Raw genomic sequence first — 14,323 nt, 5'->3', positions numbered from 1 at the left:
AACCATTGCTCACAGAGGGCGGACCACATTCCAGGCACTGTGCTAGGCCTATGATGTCCACATGAAACAAGATGTCCAGAGGGAAGGGTGACTTTCAGGGCAGTTGCATCTAGTTTCTGACACTGTCATTTATAACCATAAAGAACAACATCTCTGTTTCCCAGTTTTCTCTCAGAGTCTAGCTGGGTGAAGTAGGCTTTAGCGAGAGACACCTGATTTGTATTTTCTGTAACATAGGAATGCAGTTTATTTTAACTGACAAATGTCTGAGAAACTTTTAAAGTGGGAAGAGATCTGGACAGCCTATGGTGGCAGAGTGAAGAGAGATGATAAGTGGGTATGCATTACACTTTCACTAAACATGGAGCAGGGCATGGGTCCGCTGAGAGCAAATGTGAAACTCATGTAGTGGGTAGCCTTGAAGGGGACTCCATCTACAAAGACCACCTAGAGGAGAGAGACTATTCACTGGAAAAGTGGAAATGGACCACCAAAGTCCAGGAACTGATACCCTTCAGCAGCCAGTGGGGTCTACATCAAGGAATTGCAATTGGGAGTCCCTGGTGGGGAAGGCTCCAGGGACCAGTTCCCAGATAAAAAATAAACAAATAAAACAGAAACCCTACCCCATGAAATGGCAGTGTCTGGAAATTTGCCATACATAGAGTGTACCAAAGTCAAATCAGAAATGTACCAGTAATCCAGACATTTTCCTCTCTCCTCTCCTCCTAACACCAACATTCTGTAGCTCTGGAGAATCCAGAGGTAACACTGTGAATGGGGAAAGATAAATTACAGAGCAGAATGGAGAGAAGTTGAACTGACCATATATTCCCTTTCCTGCTATAGAATCCCCAGATTGAGGCACTAAGCTACTGAAAATGAGAAACTTTAAATCCGTTGCAAGTCTAAACTCTGAAGTTTATACTCCAGTCTGATGTGTATACACCAGACAAAATTTGTAATAAGTTTAAAAAAATGAACCTATATGTTAGTGTGTAATAAGAATGACCACAAAATGTACTCCATGTGCCTAAGCTTTCATCTAGGTGCAGAAAAGAACAAGTTGATCAAATGTAAAGAGCAGTGTTAGGACAAGAATTGTTTTTTGTCTACAAAGCTCACCTTATTCACAATACAACAGTGCCACAGGTAATAAATCAAACAATGCCTAATTCATCATGTGATAATGAAAATGCTACTGACTCACATTCAAAAGATATTGAAGTTGTTTTTTATGTATTTGGGAGAAAATTGTGCTGAGTTCATCATACTGTCTCACAATGAGAAAAGTTGCTAATACCTCCTCTACATAATTCATCACCAGGATGATGTATTTTTATACTATATATTTTTATATGTTCTCAATAGTGATCAAATACATCTATGTTTTTCAGTATTCTTCCTGGCCAACTAAATCTCTTTTCTTCAAAATAATTCAGTTGGGCAGAAAATTATTACCTCCCACGTAATGACGAGTTCAGACCGACTTCCTCCACCTCCATTGATGTTTACTGGCGCCACAACAGGGACTAAAATCAACCAAGAGAAATATGGGATGGCAATTGTTAAAGTACATCTTCATCAGGAAGAATTTTTATTTTGGATTTCACCTTTCAAAATCTCATGCAGGCATATTGTGAGAGAGTCTTGCATTTTTAATGAACATAAATTATGTTTACACATATCCAAATTTCTAAGAGAGGGGACACATTGTGTTTGATACATGAGCACTGTGGCTCCAAAATTAATTAAAAACTGAGTAACATCGGGTATTTGACATTATTATGCATCATCTACTAATTGGCAAAATGATGTTCCATTCAGATGGTAACAGTGACACTGCTGATTTAGTGCCTAATTATACAGTTGTGCTGTAAACAAGTTACAGAGGCAGTATATTAATTATTTTTTCAATAAACAAACTAAAATAATTTTTCTTTTTATTAGTCATCAGGATATTTTAATATTTAAAATTAAATATTGAAAAATATGTAAATAAATACATTCTTATTTTAAATCTTCCCATTAGAATCTCAAATCTCTCAGGAGAGAATAAGAAGGAGTTTTCTTCTAACTTTTCACTTGTGAAGTCATATTTTTCTACTGTGAAAAATGCGATTGGGAGAGGTTCCTTCTGTTTATCTCTTGGGATCTAAGTCTCTGTGGTAGAGGATTCAGAAACCAATGACTCTGATGAGTTTTTAAAAAACATGCCTCTCAAATATACCCTTGTGAGGGCTATTACAATGAATAATAGTTCAATAGAAATTGTAAAACTGAGGAAATTGTGAGTTGTGTATAGGGTATTGTAGTATCTAATGAGAATGAGGTTTTGCTTTACACATGTGTAAGTGTTTACAAGCATTATTTTTCTTGACATAATGACAAAAGTATCCTAAATCTGTGATTATGGCTAAATCACATTTTAAATTCTTTTAAAATGTGGAATTACATGAAATTGTCTATATTGGACCATTTTGAACAATATGAAAGGTGGTTGAGGAAGCACCTGGGTATAACTGGGGATTGTTAGGCAGGGATTAAAATATGTAAGTTTTAATTCTTCATTTCAAAATTTTTCCCACCACATAGACCATCTAAATAAATCTAGATTACTTATTTTATTTATTTCCATTTCATACAGATACTTAGCTCTATAAATATGGCCAGAAAATAGTCACAATAATCTGATTAGTTTTTTTTTTTTTTTTTTTTGAGACAGTGTTTCCTTCTTGTTGCCCAGAGTGGAGGGTAATGGTGCAATTTCAGCTCACTGCAACCTCTGCCTCCTGGATTCAAGCGATTCTCCTGCCTCAGCCTCCCATGCAGCTGGGATTACAGGCATGCATCACCACACCCAGCTAATTTTGTATTTTTAGTGGAGACAGGGTTTCACCATGTTGGTCAGGCTGGTCTCAAACTCCTGACCTCAGGTGATCTGCCCACCTCTGTCTCCCAAAGTGCTGAGATTACAGGCATAAACCACCACGCTCGGACTGATTGTTCTTTTTCAAAATAGCACCTTTCAGATACACCTTTTCATATTTAAATTTACCCTTAAGTTTGTCAGCTTTAAGCTTCATAATTTTTTAGGAAAAAATTACTTAAACCTAAACCCTATTTTCTAAGTCTTCCAATGACTTTGATCAAAAGCTATGGGAATCAGTGGATTTTACAGAGTTGCTGAATTTATAGTGCTTGACAGCTTATTGTGACTAACTGCACACTATCTCAGGACCTTTGCATAGTTTAGCTATGTAAGGAAAAGTATTTTAAATTATATTTTGATTTACTTTTATAAAATTTCCCGTGTTCTGAGAAATAGAAAATTCCTTTCCTCATTCAATTTCAAATTAATTGTACTTAAACCTAAAACCATATTGAGAACAGCTTCGTCTTTGATGATATCAGAGAGAGAGAGAGAGGGGGAGAGAGAGAGGGGAAAGGCTCAGTAGGGTTTGATTCAGTAGAGTTTGACTCAGTAGGTATGAGTATCACCAGTCTCATTTTGCTACTGGAACAAGAGAGCTTTAATGGATAGAAAGTGGCACACAAACTTTGGTATTAAAATGTCAGAGTTTGTGTCAATGTCCAAAGCTACCAAAATATAAATTAACTATAAACAAACAACATGAAACCAAAGCTCAAATCCAGAGTCATGGGCCACACCTGAAGATTGAGAGCCAGGTGGTATATAGGAAAGCCTGGGAATTTATTTACATACTTTAATAGCCAAAGAAAGTGTGTAAAATATATTTAAACACTTTCTTTGGCTAATCTAATCTATTGCTTATCTACATTAAGATCCATTTTTATGGAGAATGTTGGGTGTAGAAATTAGGATGTCTGGATTCAAATTCTGGCTCTGTCAAAAACAACCAGCTAATATCCTGGTCTTCATTTTCCTCTTTTGTAAAACAAAGGGATTTCTTCTCAGCTGTAAGCTTCTAGCGTGATTTAATTGGATGATATCACTGTCAAGTATGTCCCTTTTTTCTAGCACCAATTCCATGATAAACATATAACATTATCTTTGGTTTACAAATTGATTTATTGACTTCTGACAGTTGTACTCACTTCACTTTAATAAGGTAATTGTGTTTGTTAAATTAAGCCAGCGACAACAAAGTGATCCTTTGTTTATATGACTGAATAAGAATGTGAACTTTGTGGGCTACATACAGCTAGCAGCTTAAATGTCACCCCGGATGTGAAAGTTCGAGTGGAAGAAAGAGGATCCATTGAAAAGAGCTTAAGAAAGCATAGTTTCTGAGCCAGGTTCTTGTGTTCTGCTGTTCAGTGAACCAATTAATGCTCAATTAGTGCTCCTGTTAAATGAGTTTAGGATTTACCTCATTTGCATGGAAAAGAATTTATACTATTGCTCAATGAAGCTACAACTAGGTCAGAGTTTTGAAATAGATGGAAATGTATGGCTGACTGCACCAACAGAGTCTCAATTAATCCTTGGCTACAACATTTTAATGAAACAAGCAGTAACTCATTTGCATATACAAATCTACAGATTCTGTATTGGATTTTGACTAGAAAATATATGTGATGCAAACACAGTTTCTGAAGAACTTTTATTTTGACATGCTGGCTTAAAGGTGATCATCTCTTATTGAACCCACTATCTGGGAAAAATACACCTTGCTTTGTATATGTAAAAATGGGAAATAGAGCCACTCATTTACTGCCAAACAATTTTGAGCCAAAAGTATTAAAAGAACATAATAATAGTTGTTTTCTTTAAGAACTATATCATACAAATTCTTCTACATTTTTAGAACACATTGATTCTTTACCTGATGCTTTAGTTCTTAACAATTCTGATGGTTTACTTGGTTCTCCAATCCCAATACTGTTGCCGGCAACAACACGAAATTCATATTCCACCCAAGGATTCAAACCAACCACTGTTGCATTGTATGTCTTGCCATTGAGAATTTCTGGAACTAAAAAAAATGGGACATTAAGCCACCTAAATTGGCATTATTCAAAAACAAATAATTATACAAAATTATATAATTATTAATTAAAAATATGATTGCATTTGCTAAAATGATTGGACTGAATATTATTCTTTTAAAAGCATCCCAAAACTCTTTTGTCACTCACCTGTAGCAACAGCCTGCCAACCCACAGAAAATGGTGTCCGAGTCTGAATGGTAAATATTTGAATGGGACTGTTATTATCTGGGCCTGGTCTCCAGCTTAATTGAGAAGTAGTGCTGGAAATATCTTCCACTTTCACGTCCTCAGGAGGACCTGGTGGACCTGGAAAAACATGTTTTAGCATGACTACATTGGAGATACTTACATTCATTAATTTGGGACAAGGAAGGTTTATTTTTATCTGTTGTGCTTAAAAAGTAAAATATTGACCATAATATATTTGTAGCACATTATTAGAAATAAAGTTGTATTAATTCCATTTATGTGGTAAGAGACATTAATTTAGTAATGCTTCCTCTGGGGATTAGAAAATGTCACACATATGATGATTGCATATCAACCTATACTCAAAAATTGAGAACCATTGTCTTTAATTCATCTTAAATCTAACTGAAATAAATGCAACTAATAGGAAGCACTACAGGAACATGTGGATTTGACTCTGCACTGACAAGAATGATTTTATAAACAGAAGGTGTGCCTCTGTTTTAGGTACTGACACTGCTTGCCAAGCCTGACTGTTCATTATAGACAAATCCTACAGAATTCTATGTCCTTATCCACACTACCCATACCTAGGAGTCTTGAGGTTTAGAAAATAAAAAAAATCTATCTAATTTAATCTCACTTCTATATCATGATGTGGTTTCTCAGAGGTCTACAATTTAGATATCAAAATTGTGACTGAATAAACAATGTGATCATTTTTTCACAATTTATGCTTACCTCTAACAATGATATCTGCTACTGCAGATAAACTTTCTAGGGCTGTTTGTACTGTGCAGAGATATTTTCCTGAATGATTTAACTGAATATTCCTTATCATCAAATCCCCAACAGATTCCTGCAGATAGAAAGGGAGAAAAGGATAAAAATGTAAGCCCACATAACAAGTCCTATGTTATTTTTACGGCTGGATAAATATTAAACATAAAACAACTCTGAAATTAAAAGATATACTACATCATTTTCATTTCTTGCATCTAAACCCTTTTGTTATCCCCCTTATTATAATTACATCTAGAAAACAATTATTTCTATGAAAGACACAAAGCAAAGTAAACAGAAACAAAACAACTGCATCTTCTAAAACAGACAGTGATTATCCATGCAAATAAAGATGGAGAGAGTAATTATGAAAAATGGTGGTTCATGTAAAACATTTGATTCATTTTATTAAGCACTTAACAATTTCAGTAACTTACTCCTCCAATCCTTTCAAAATGAGCCACTCCTTTTTTTAAGTCTATGACATCTCCATTGAAAAACCATATAAATACCACTTCAATGGAGGGGTCATGCGACACCTGGCATGGTAGCACTATACTCTCGCCAACTGTAACATCCATTTTGGAAGGTGGGACGGTAATGACAGTTCTCTCTGTTGAGAAAAAAATATTATTTTTTAAAAGCTTATGAAATGCAAGCCCATGGCTATAAAATACATATTTCTGAATCCTTTTATAATCATTTGAAATTATATAAACAAAAGCTGGAGTTCTACTATGTCCAGTATGAATATTCTATTGCCTGTTCTTAAATATCCTATATTTATTATCATTATAGCTTATTACCTATACTAAAATTAAAAACATAGTTTTATTTACACCTTATATGGAAATAGTTTACAGAAAACTGTAGACTTCAAAAAATGGCATTCCATATATATAGAATGTACTGTGCCATGTTTGTTGTATTTTATTCTAAATTTCAAGTCATATCATTAAAATTGACATACTGGTAACAGCTCTAAATACTCTCTGGTAACTTCATATACTATGAGACAAACTATGTTCCTAAGATTATGACCATCACAGCTTCTATAAAGATTTAGTCATATGTATATATTTAAGAGGGTGAATGCAACATATTTATTCTATCTTTGACATAGTTGTGACAATAAATTTCACTTTTAGTTAATGCAACATGAATAGGGAAGTTGGAAATTTTCCCTTTTATATTTAAGATTTTTCAGTGTAAGAATTACGCATCCATCATAAAAACCTTCCCTCTAGAAAAGTTGGTTTCTATGTCAATCTTTGTTCTACAAGATCTAGCATTTCATTGACCAAAATTTCAAAGGACAATACCAGGGTGTGCCAGTTGTACTTGAGAGTCCTGTATTTGTTCAGATTAAAGGAGAATTCACAATGTAGATCATTTTTGACTACTTTGTTTATAATAAAATTGTGATCCAGAGAGTTGAGAATTGATCAAAAGGGCAACTCAGTATCCATGAAGGGGCTCTGGGCAAACGTTTGGATTTAGATATGGACCATCTCACCAAGAATAAAGTTTTTTTAAAGATTTACATTTAAGAATGAAGGTTTTAGGAAAGTTATTATTAAAAAATATTGTACATGAAGAAGTTTAAAAATAGTGAAATGACCTTGGAGCATCTCTTTCTCTATGGGTCATTTATAAGATAAAGTTTAGCCTTCTAAGATATGGACCAAAAGCTTCACTTTCTTCTAGCTTCTTCATTCTGCTCAAGAAACCAAACTAACATTGAGATTGCATTTATATGTTCACATTAATGTGTGACTGCATTTTAACAATAAAATGTTTAATTATTATTTGACCATTTAAACATTTTTAATTTTTTCTTCATAAATATTTGAAAGTAGAAACTAGGAAGTAATAATTTGGGATGGTAAGGTACATATTGACAAAAGAGGCATGGAAAAATAAAAGCACATGCTATATTTCTGAATATGAATATAATGGAGAAAATTGACCTCTTAATCAATATCAGATAGGTCTTCTTAATTATTTAGATCCTCTTTCCATTTTTATATTAGATGCATGCACTTTTTATTGATTTTTATTATTATAATTATTTGAGATGGAGTCTTGCTCTGTTGCCCAGGCTGGAGTGCAGTGACACCATGTCAGCTCATTGCAGCCCTCACCTCCCAGGTTCAAGAGATTCTTCTGCTTCAGCCTCCTGAGTAGCTGGGATTATAGGCACACACCACCATGCCAGGCTAATCTTTGTATTTTTAGCAGAGACAGAGTTTCACCATGTTGGCCAGGCTGGTCTCGAACTCCTGGCATCAAGTGATTCACCCGACTTGGACTTCAAAGAGCTAGGATTACAGGTGTGAAATACTGCACCTGGCCAGATGCATGCACTTTATATTCTAATTATTTCTAGTAGAAATTTGAAGAATGTCTTTGTAGACTATGCCCATTTTTAATTCCAAGCCTTCTTCATAGATCTGTGACCAAAATAAGGGTAAATGATACCCAGGGATCTAAGAAAATTTTTTAGAACAAGAGAAAATATTTTCCTTTTGTATTTGCTCTGAAAACAAATCACAAATGTCTTATTTACATTTATAGGAGGATAAGTTGGCTAATTGGATGTGTTGACAGAGCAAAACTGCCCAGATTTAAAGTTTTAGATCATGCAATTAAAGTAATCTTCAAACATTAAAAATGACAGCAAGTCCTTCCATTTCTGACACCACATAATGGCAAAATTAGACAAATTATTCCCTATCTACATAGCTTACTGTAGTACAGTAATAATGTCTAAAGCTTTATGAATAAGAAATGTTTGTGTTATCATTTATAATGATTACATTTTTCACTAGTTAATTCATTTGTAACTAATATTTATTGAGCAAGTAACTTATGTCCAATCCTCTGCTAATACTGAAGTCACAATGGTGAAGAAAATGGAAAAAAAAAAAAAAACCAAAACCCTCCACCAAATAAAAAAGATAAGGAGTGTTCCTTCACAGAGATGAAAATCTACAGAAGGAAGCTAGCATTAATCAGATCATATCAATCACTCTACAGTAATGTGTGATAAACACCATATACTAGAAGTGACTTTTTCAAAATGTTTGGCAGATCCTGAGGGGATCAGTTTGTTAAGAAAAAACTGTTTTAGCTGGGAAATAAAAGGCAAGTAGTAGTGAGCTATGTAAAGGTAGCAGGGAAAGAGAGAAAACTAGATTCCCTACAAGGCAAGAGCATTCACAGAGAAACTATGTGAAGAAGAATTGTAATTGACAGATTCAGTGCAGCCATGTTGCTGAAAAGGCTAGGATTAAATGAAGAGTAGTAGACGAGTGAAAGTGAAGAAGATGAAGCTGGATGATAGCCATACTCAAGACAGAAGTCACAAATGTCATTAAGATCAGCTGCATAATTTGTGGGTCCCAGTGCAAAATGAAAATGTGGGGTATCTTTTCTAAAAAGAGAAAAAAGTGTCATTAAAGGTACTAAATATAAAAGTTTTTACTTCAAAATAATTTATTACTTATACAATAAAATCAGAGTAACACAGATGAGTCATGACATACACTTACAAATTACAAAATAGATGATTTTGGTGTCATAATTTTATATGATATAATAAATAATATTTTATTAAGGTTATATCTTGCTTGATTTTATAATTTTCTCATTTAATTTTCTGGTAACTCATTTACTAGATCAACAGAATTTATATATTATTAGCAACTTCATATTCAATTAATATATGTTCAGTGACATCAGTCACTCCTGGCAAATACAAGATCACAAATACTTTTTGAAAAGTTTTTATTTTGCAAACTGTCTTACTGCTGATGCAACTTTTGTGAAACCATTAAGACAGTTTCATAGACTGTAGAAATATGCATGTTTCTGATGAATTACACTGAAATATAAATTTTAGAACATCTAGAGCTGATGATTCCTTTCACCAATTTTTTCAAAAAAAATTTAACTCTTTATTCAAATCCGTTTTGTGAGAGCCTGATATTAGTTTTAAATATAAATGTATGCAATGGAATCTTAATGTTTCCTCTGACATATGCTATAATTTGTGGAGGTTGTACAATAAATTGAAAGGGACTTCGTGATTGTCATATAATTCAAAATGCCTGTTTTTGCATTCCATTTTTGTATATTCAATTACAAAGAAAATCTCATCAATAATTGGTTTCCCCAAAGCTTCATATAAAAATAATGTTCTTATCATTGACTGGAATAATCTTTAAGTTTAATTTCTATTTCTAAGCCTGTGGATTGCATGCAATGTCCATATGTATGCCTTTGGTTTGCAATAATTTATTGACAAAGTTTATTGTCTGAGTACTAACATTTTCAGTTCTGGGGCTCAGGCTGGAAAGTTAATATTTTTGGAAATCCCACAGAGAAAGCCTCCAGGGATGTATGGACAAGCTGGCCTCCCACCTTGGATCCTCTCATTGACCCTTTTTAAAGTCTCCTCCTGCAGCCTTTGCTGCCACCCACTGCTGTTTCTATGGGGGCTACCACCATCCTCTGCAACCATCTAAGAGGCCCAGGTTCTGATGTACCCACACCCTCAAGACTGCAAGAATATGACTACACAGGCATGCGTGTGCACACCTGCACACTGCACATCACACCAACTGCTATGCATACATGCTGACTGCTGCATCCTCAGGCCTGAACCTGTGTGTACATGAGCTGCTGCTGCTACATATGCTACCACACATGCATGTGGTTATGGTGAAGCAGCAGCAGCAGCAGCTCATGCACACACAGGCTATAAATACATTCTTAATCATTTTATCTCTCAATTTGTGTTCTGTACATACTTACATACTTACAAAACATAAATTGACATGTAAAATAATTAAGAATTTCAAGACAGTCACAGCAGAACATTAACCCAAACCTGGGGCTTCCCTCAGCATCGGGCTCTGTGTGACTGGATTGTATGTCCATGAAACCAGCTCTGGATGTTATGCTAAGAAATGTATTCTTGCATAGAAGTAGAGAGTAGCATGGTGGTTATTATAGGCTGGTGAGAGGGAGGGATGTGGAACGAGGAGATGTTGTTCATAGGGTACAAAGTTTCAGTTAGACAGGAGGAATAAATTTTAGAGACCTACAGCACACCATGGTGACTATAGTTAATGTAAGACATATTTGATAATATCTCAATGAGGATTTCAATTGTTCTTATCACAAAAAAATGATAGGATGTGAAGTGATGGCTGTGTTAACTAGCTTGATTTAATCATTACACAATGTATACATATATCAAAATATCACATTGTATCCCACAAATACATATAACTATTATTCATCAATTAAACACTTTAGAAAAGCATTTCTTGCTGGAAAAATTGAAAACATTGAAAGTACAAAGCAAAGGAATGACATGATGACATGCCATTATCTGCAGTGTGAAAAATGAACTGTATTTAAAAAGAAGTAGCTTTACGTAAGCAGGCTTATTATCCAGAAAAAGGGGATGCATAGTTCCTCCCGGAAGTAGCCTCCTGTGTGGGTGAAGAGGTGCTTGGACAAGAACATTTTTAATTGATGTAACCTCTCTGCACACCACAGGCAGACCTGTTCTCATCCTGTGCAGCTGGCTGTCTAATAGCCATAATGCCACTGATTGCTCTACAGAAGAGTTCATTCTGCAACCATGTGCAGCCTCAGCCCCAGCACCAACATGAATACCCTACAGAGACAAAAATCACACTTGCAGGGAACGGGAGAGTGGTGCTTGGGCAGCTGAAACATACAAAATTGCTAATGCTACTCTGCGGAAAGAACAGGGGCTTTAGCCCATTAATTCCGTCATCAAATAAACCTTAAATTCTTAAGAAACTCAAGCAACTGAGAGATTTCTTCAAACCACTCAGATCCTATATTCTACTCCTAAGAGTGCATGTATACCAGTAGAGTATCTGCAGTAACTTGAGGCTCATTGACACTGAAATACTTCTTGGTATTTATGGATCAGTGAGATATCTAGAGCCTGAATTGTAACAAATTAAAAAGAAGAAATGTTGACTATGCTGGACTCTTATCGTTTGTGAAAATTTGAGATTCTTTAAGTCTTTTCAAACAAAACAAAGTGTTATTTATTCATGGTCATTTAATGTCATTTTGTTCTTCTTGCATATACCTTAATCATTTGTAGGAAGTCTGATCCAATGGTTTTAAAATTTAAGCATGTGTAAGAATTTCCTGAGCATTTGTCAAAATGTGAATTGCTCAGCTTGCACCAGAAATACTGATTCAGTATGTCCAGACCTTGAATATGCACTTTTATCAGGTTTCTCCAGTTGATTTTGAAGTAGTCTAGAAACCATGCTTTGAGAAATGTTGCCTTAGTTTTTAAAACTTGAACCTGAATTTTCTATTTAAGAAATATTGAAATATAAAATATATTGTCAGAAATTCTCTAATACTGAAGATTTAGGAAAAATTTATATCCAGTAAATGTTACTCATTAGTAATATTTCAAGAGTGAAATAAAGATGTAGTCCCAAGATTACCTGTAATTTATTCTGTATATTATACCCACTTTTATCATTTCTTAAGCATTTTAACCTATTGAAAACTCTGAGAATTCCTAGGTGAAAGGAACTCTTACTTATTGGGTTGGTGCAAAAGTAATTGCATTTTTTGTCATTAAAAGTAAGGTTTTTATTTTTAAAATTTTATCTAATTCAAGGTTTCCTACATTTGGTAGAGTATGAAATATTTTTAATCCATGTAACATTTCTTGATACATACAGTATTCTACATAGAAATGGAAGTACATCTTGGGATATAAGGAAACAGTGTCTGGAAATATTGTTTTCATGATTGAAGAGGATTACACACAACATATATATATGTATACATACTCATATAAAATATATGTGTTTCTATTTATCATGCATACACATATATGCTTACATATTTATGAGACTATTATGGAAATTTAAATTCTCAATAATTTAGAAATAATAATTAGTTAAGATAAGAAAACTAGTTTTATTGTTATATTAAAAAGAAGATTCCCTAATCTTTTAAAGATACATTCTGATATATTTGTGGATGACATTATTGAGGTTTGAGATTTGCCTCCAGATAACTGGAGATGTGGCAGTAGGTTAGTGTATAGATTAAACAAGGTTGGATATGAGCTGTCTTCAACTGACTCTAAGTAATGTATACATGAGAGTTTCTTACACTATTTCCTCTACTTCTGTGCGTGCTTGTAATTTTCAATAATAAAAGACAGGAAGAACATGTTGGGGGAGAGTGAATATTTACATGAAGAATAGGGAGGAACATTCTTATTCACTTTCTAAGGTCATAAGAATGGGCCACTTTTTGAAGATTGTCCTAAATATAAATGACAATCATTCATGATGAGTTTGTAAAATCACAGAATATCTACCATTTTCAATATATGTGAGATAAAAGTTATTATATAAAAACAACTTCATCTAGCAATCCTATTCTTACAAAGAATAATATGACATGACATTTTTGATGAATAGCCTTACTCGAATTCTCATCTCATAATAGCCAATGATGTTTCCAGAATGCATTTTAGTTACAAGGACCCCAGCAGACATGAAGACTAATTACATCAAAACTTATGTTAGGATCGTTTAGTGTGATTTCTTTAAACACTTAAACATGGGACTGTTTCTCTACATCAATGACCAAATACACTCATACATTTCATGATCTCTAACTACATGTTTAGAAGCAAGGGGATGACAATTAAATGTACAATTGGTCTTGCCTAACCATACAGAAAATATTATTTTGTTTGTTTGTTTTTTTGTTCCTTCAACTCAGTTGAAATCTTTATCAATGTCACTTTTCTGAATAGTAACTGCTAAGGTGTTTCTGAAGTTTTAAAATTCTCTCAAAGGATAACAAATGTATAAGAAAAATCATCAAACTCTTCCTTCTGTACAAACATGGATCTATTCCTTGACATTATAGAAAATGTTGCTAAGAAACCAGTATAAAATAAACTAGTGTATAAATAGCACTTCAAACAGGTAACAAAACTCTCTGATACTTTCTCTCACTAGTTAATCTGTGAGGACTAGAAATAAATACTTAAAAAAATTGGTATTGGGGTTGGGTGCGGCGGCTCAGGCCTGCAATTTGGGAAGCCAACACGGGTGAATCACGAGACCAGCCTGGTCAGCATGGTGAAACCCCGTCTTTACTTAAATACAAAAAATTAGCTGGGCATCGTGGCGTGAGCCTGTAGTCCCAGCCACTCGGAAGGCTGAGGCAGAAGAATTGCTTGAACCGGGAGGCGGAGGTTGCAGTGAGTTGAGATTGCACCACTCCACTCCAGCCTGGGCAACAGAGTGAGATTCTGTCTCAAAAAAAAAAA

General features: G+C 34.4%; 1 protein-coding gene across 3 annotated transcripts in view; it reads right to left on the bottom strand.

Annotated features, from left to right (window-relative positions):
* The window catches only part of CNTN6 (contactin 6), a 295,215-nt gene that overhangs the window by 19,538 nt on the left and 261,354 nt on the right, over window positions 1-14,323 (bottom strand). For all 3 annotated transcript variants that reach the window (XM_032290508.1, XM_032290509.1, XM_032290507.1), the window contains 5 exons: window positions 6,387-6,562; window positions 5,908-6,025; window positions 5,125-5,283; window positions 4,812-4,961; window positions 1,462-1,532 (listed from right to left, as the gene is read on the bottom strand). In XM_032290508.1, the coding sequence (XP_032146399.1) occupies window positions 1,462-1,532; window positions 4,812-4,961; window positions 5,125-5,283; window positions 5,908-6,025; window positions 6,387-6,562 (674 nt within the window). The remainder of the gene's footprint in view (window positions 1-1,461; window positions 1,533-4,811; window positions 4,962-5,124; window positions 5,284-5,907; window positions 6,026-6,386; window positions 6,563-14,323) is intronic.

Source organism: Sapajus apella, unplaced genomic scaffold (assembly GCF_009761245.1).
Source record: "Sapajus apella isolate SASKATOON/1434 unplaced genomic scaffold, GSC_monkey_1.0 scaffold23, whole genome shotgun sequence".
Classification (NCBI taxonomy): domain Eukaryota; kingdom Metazoa; phylum Chordata; class Mammalia; order Primates; family Cebidae; genus Sapajus; species Sapajus apella.
This window is presented reverse-complemented; position numbering and strand designations above follow the sequence as displayed.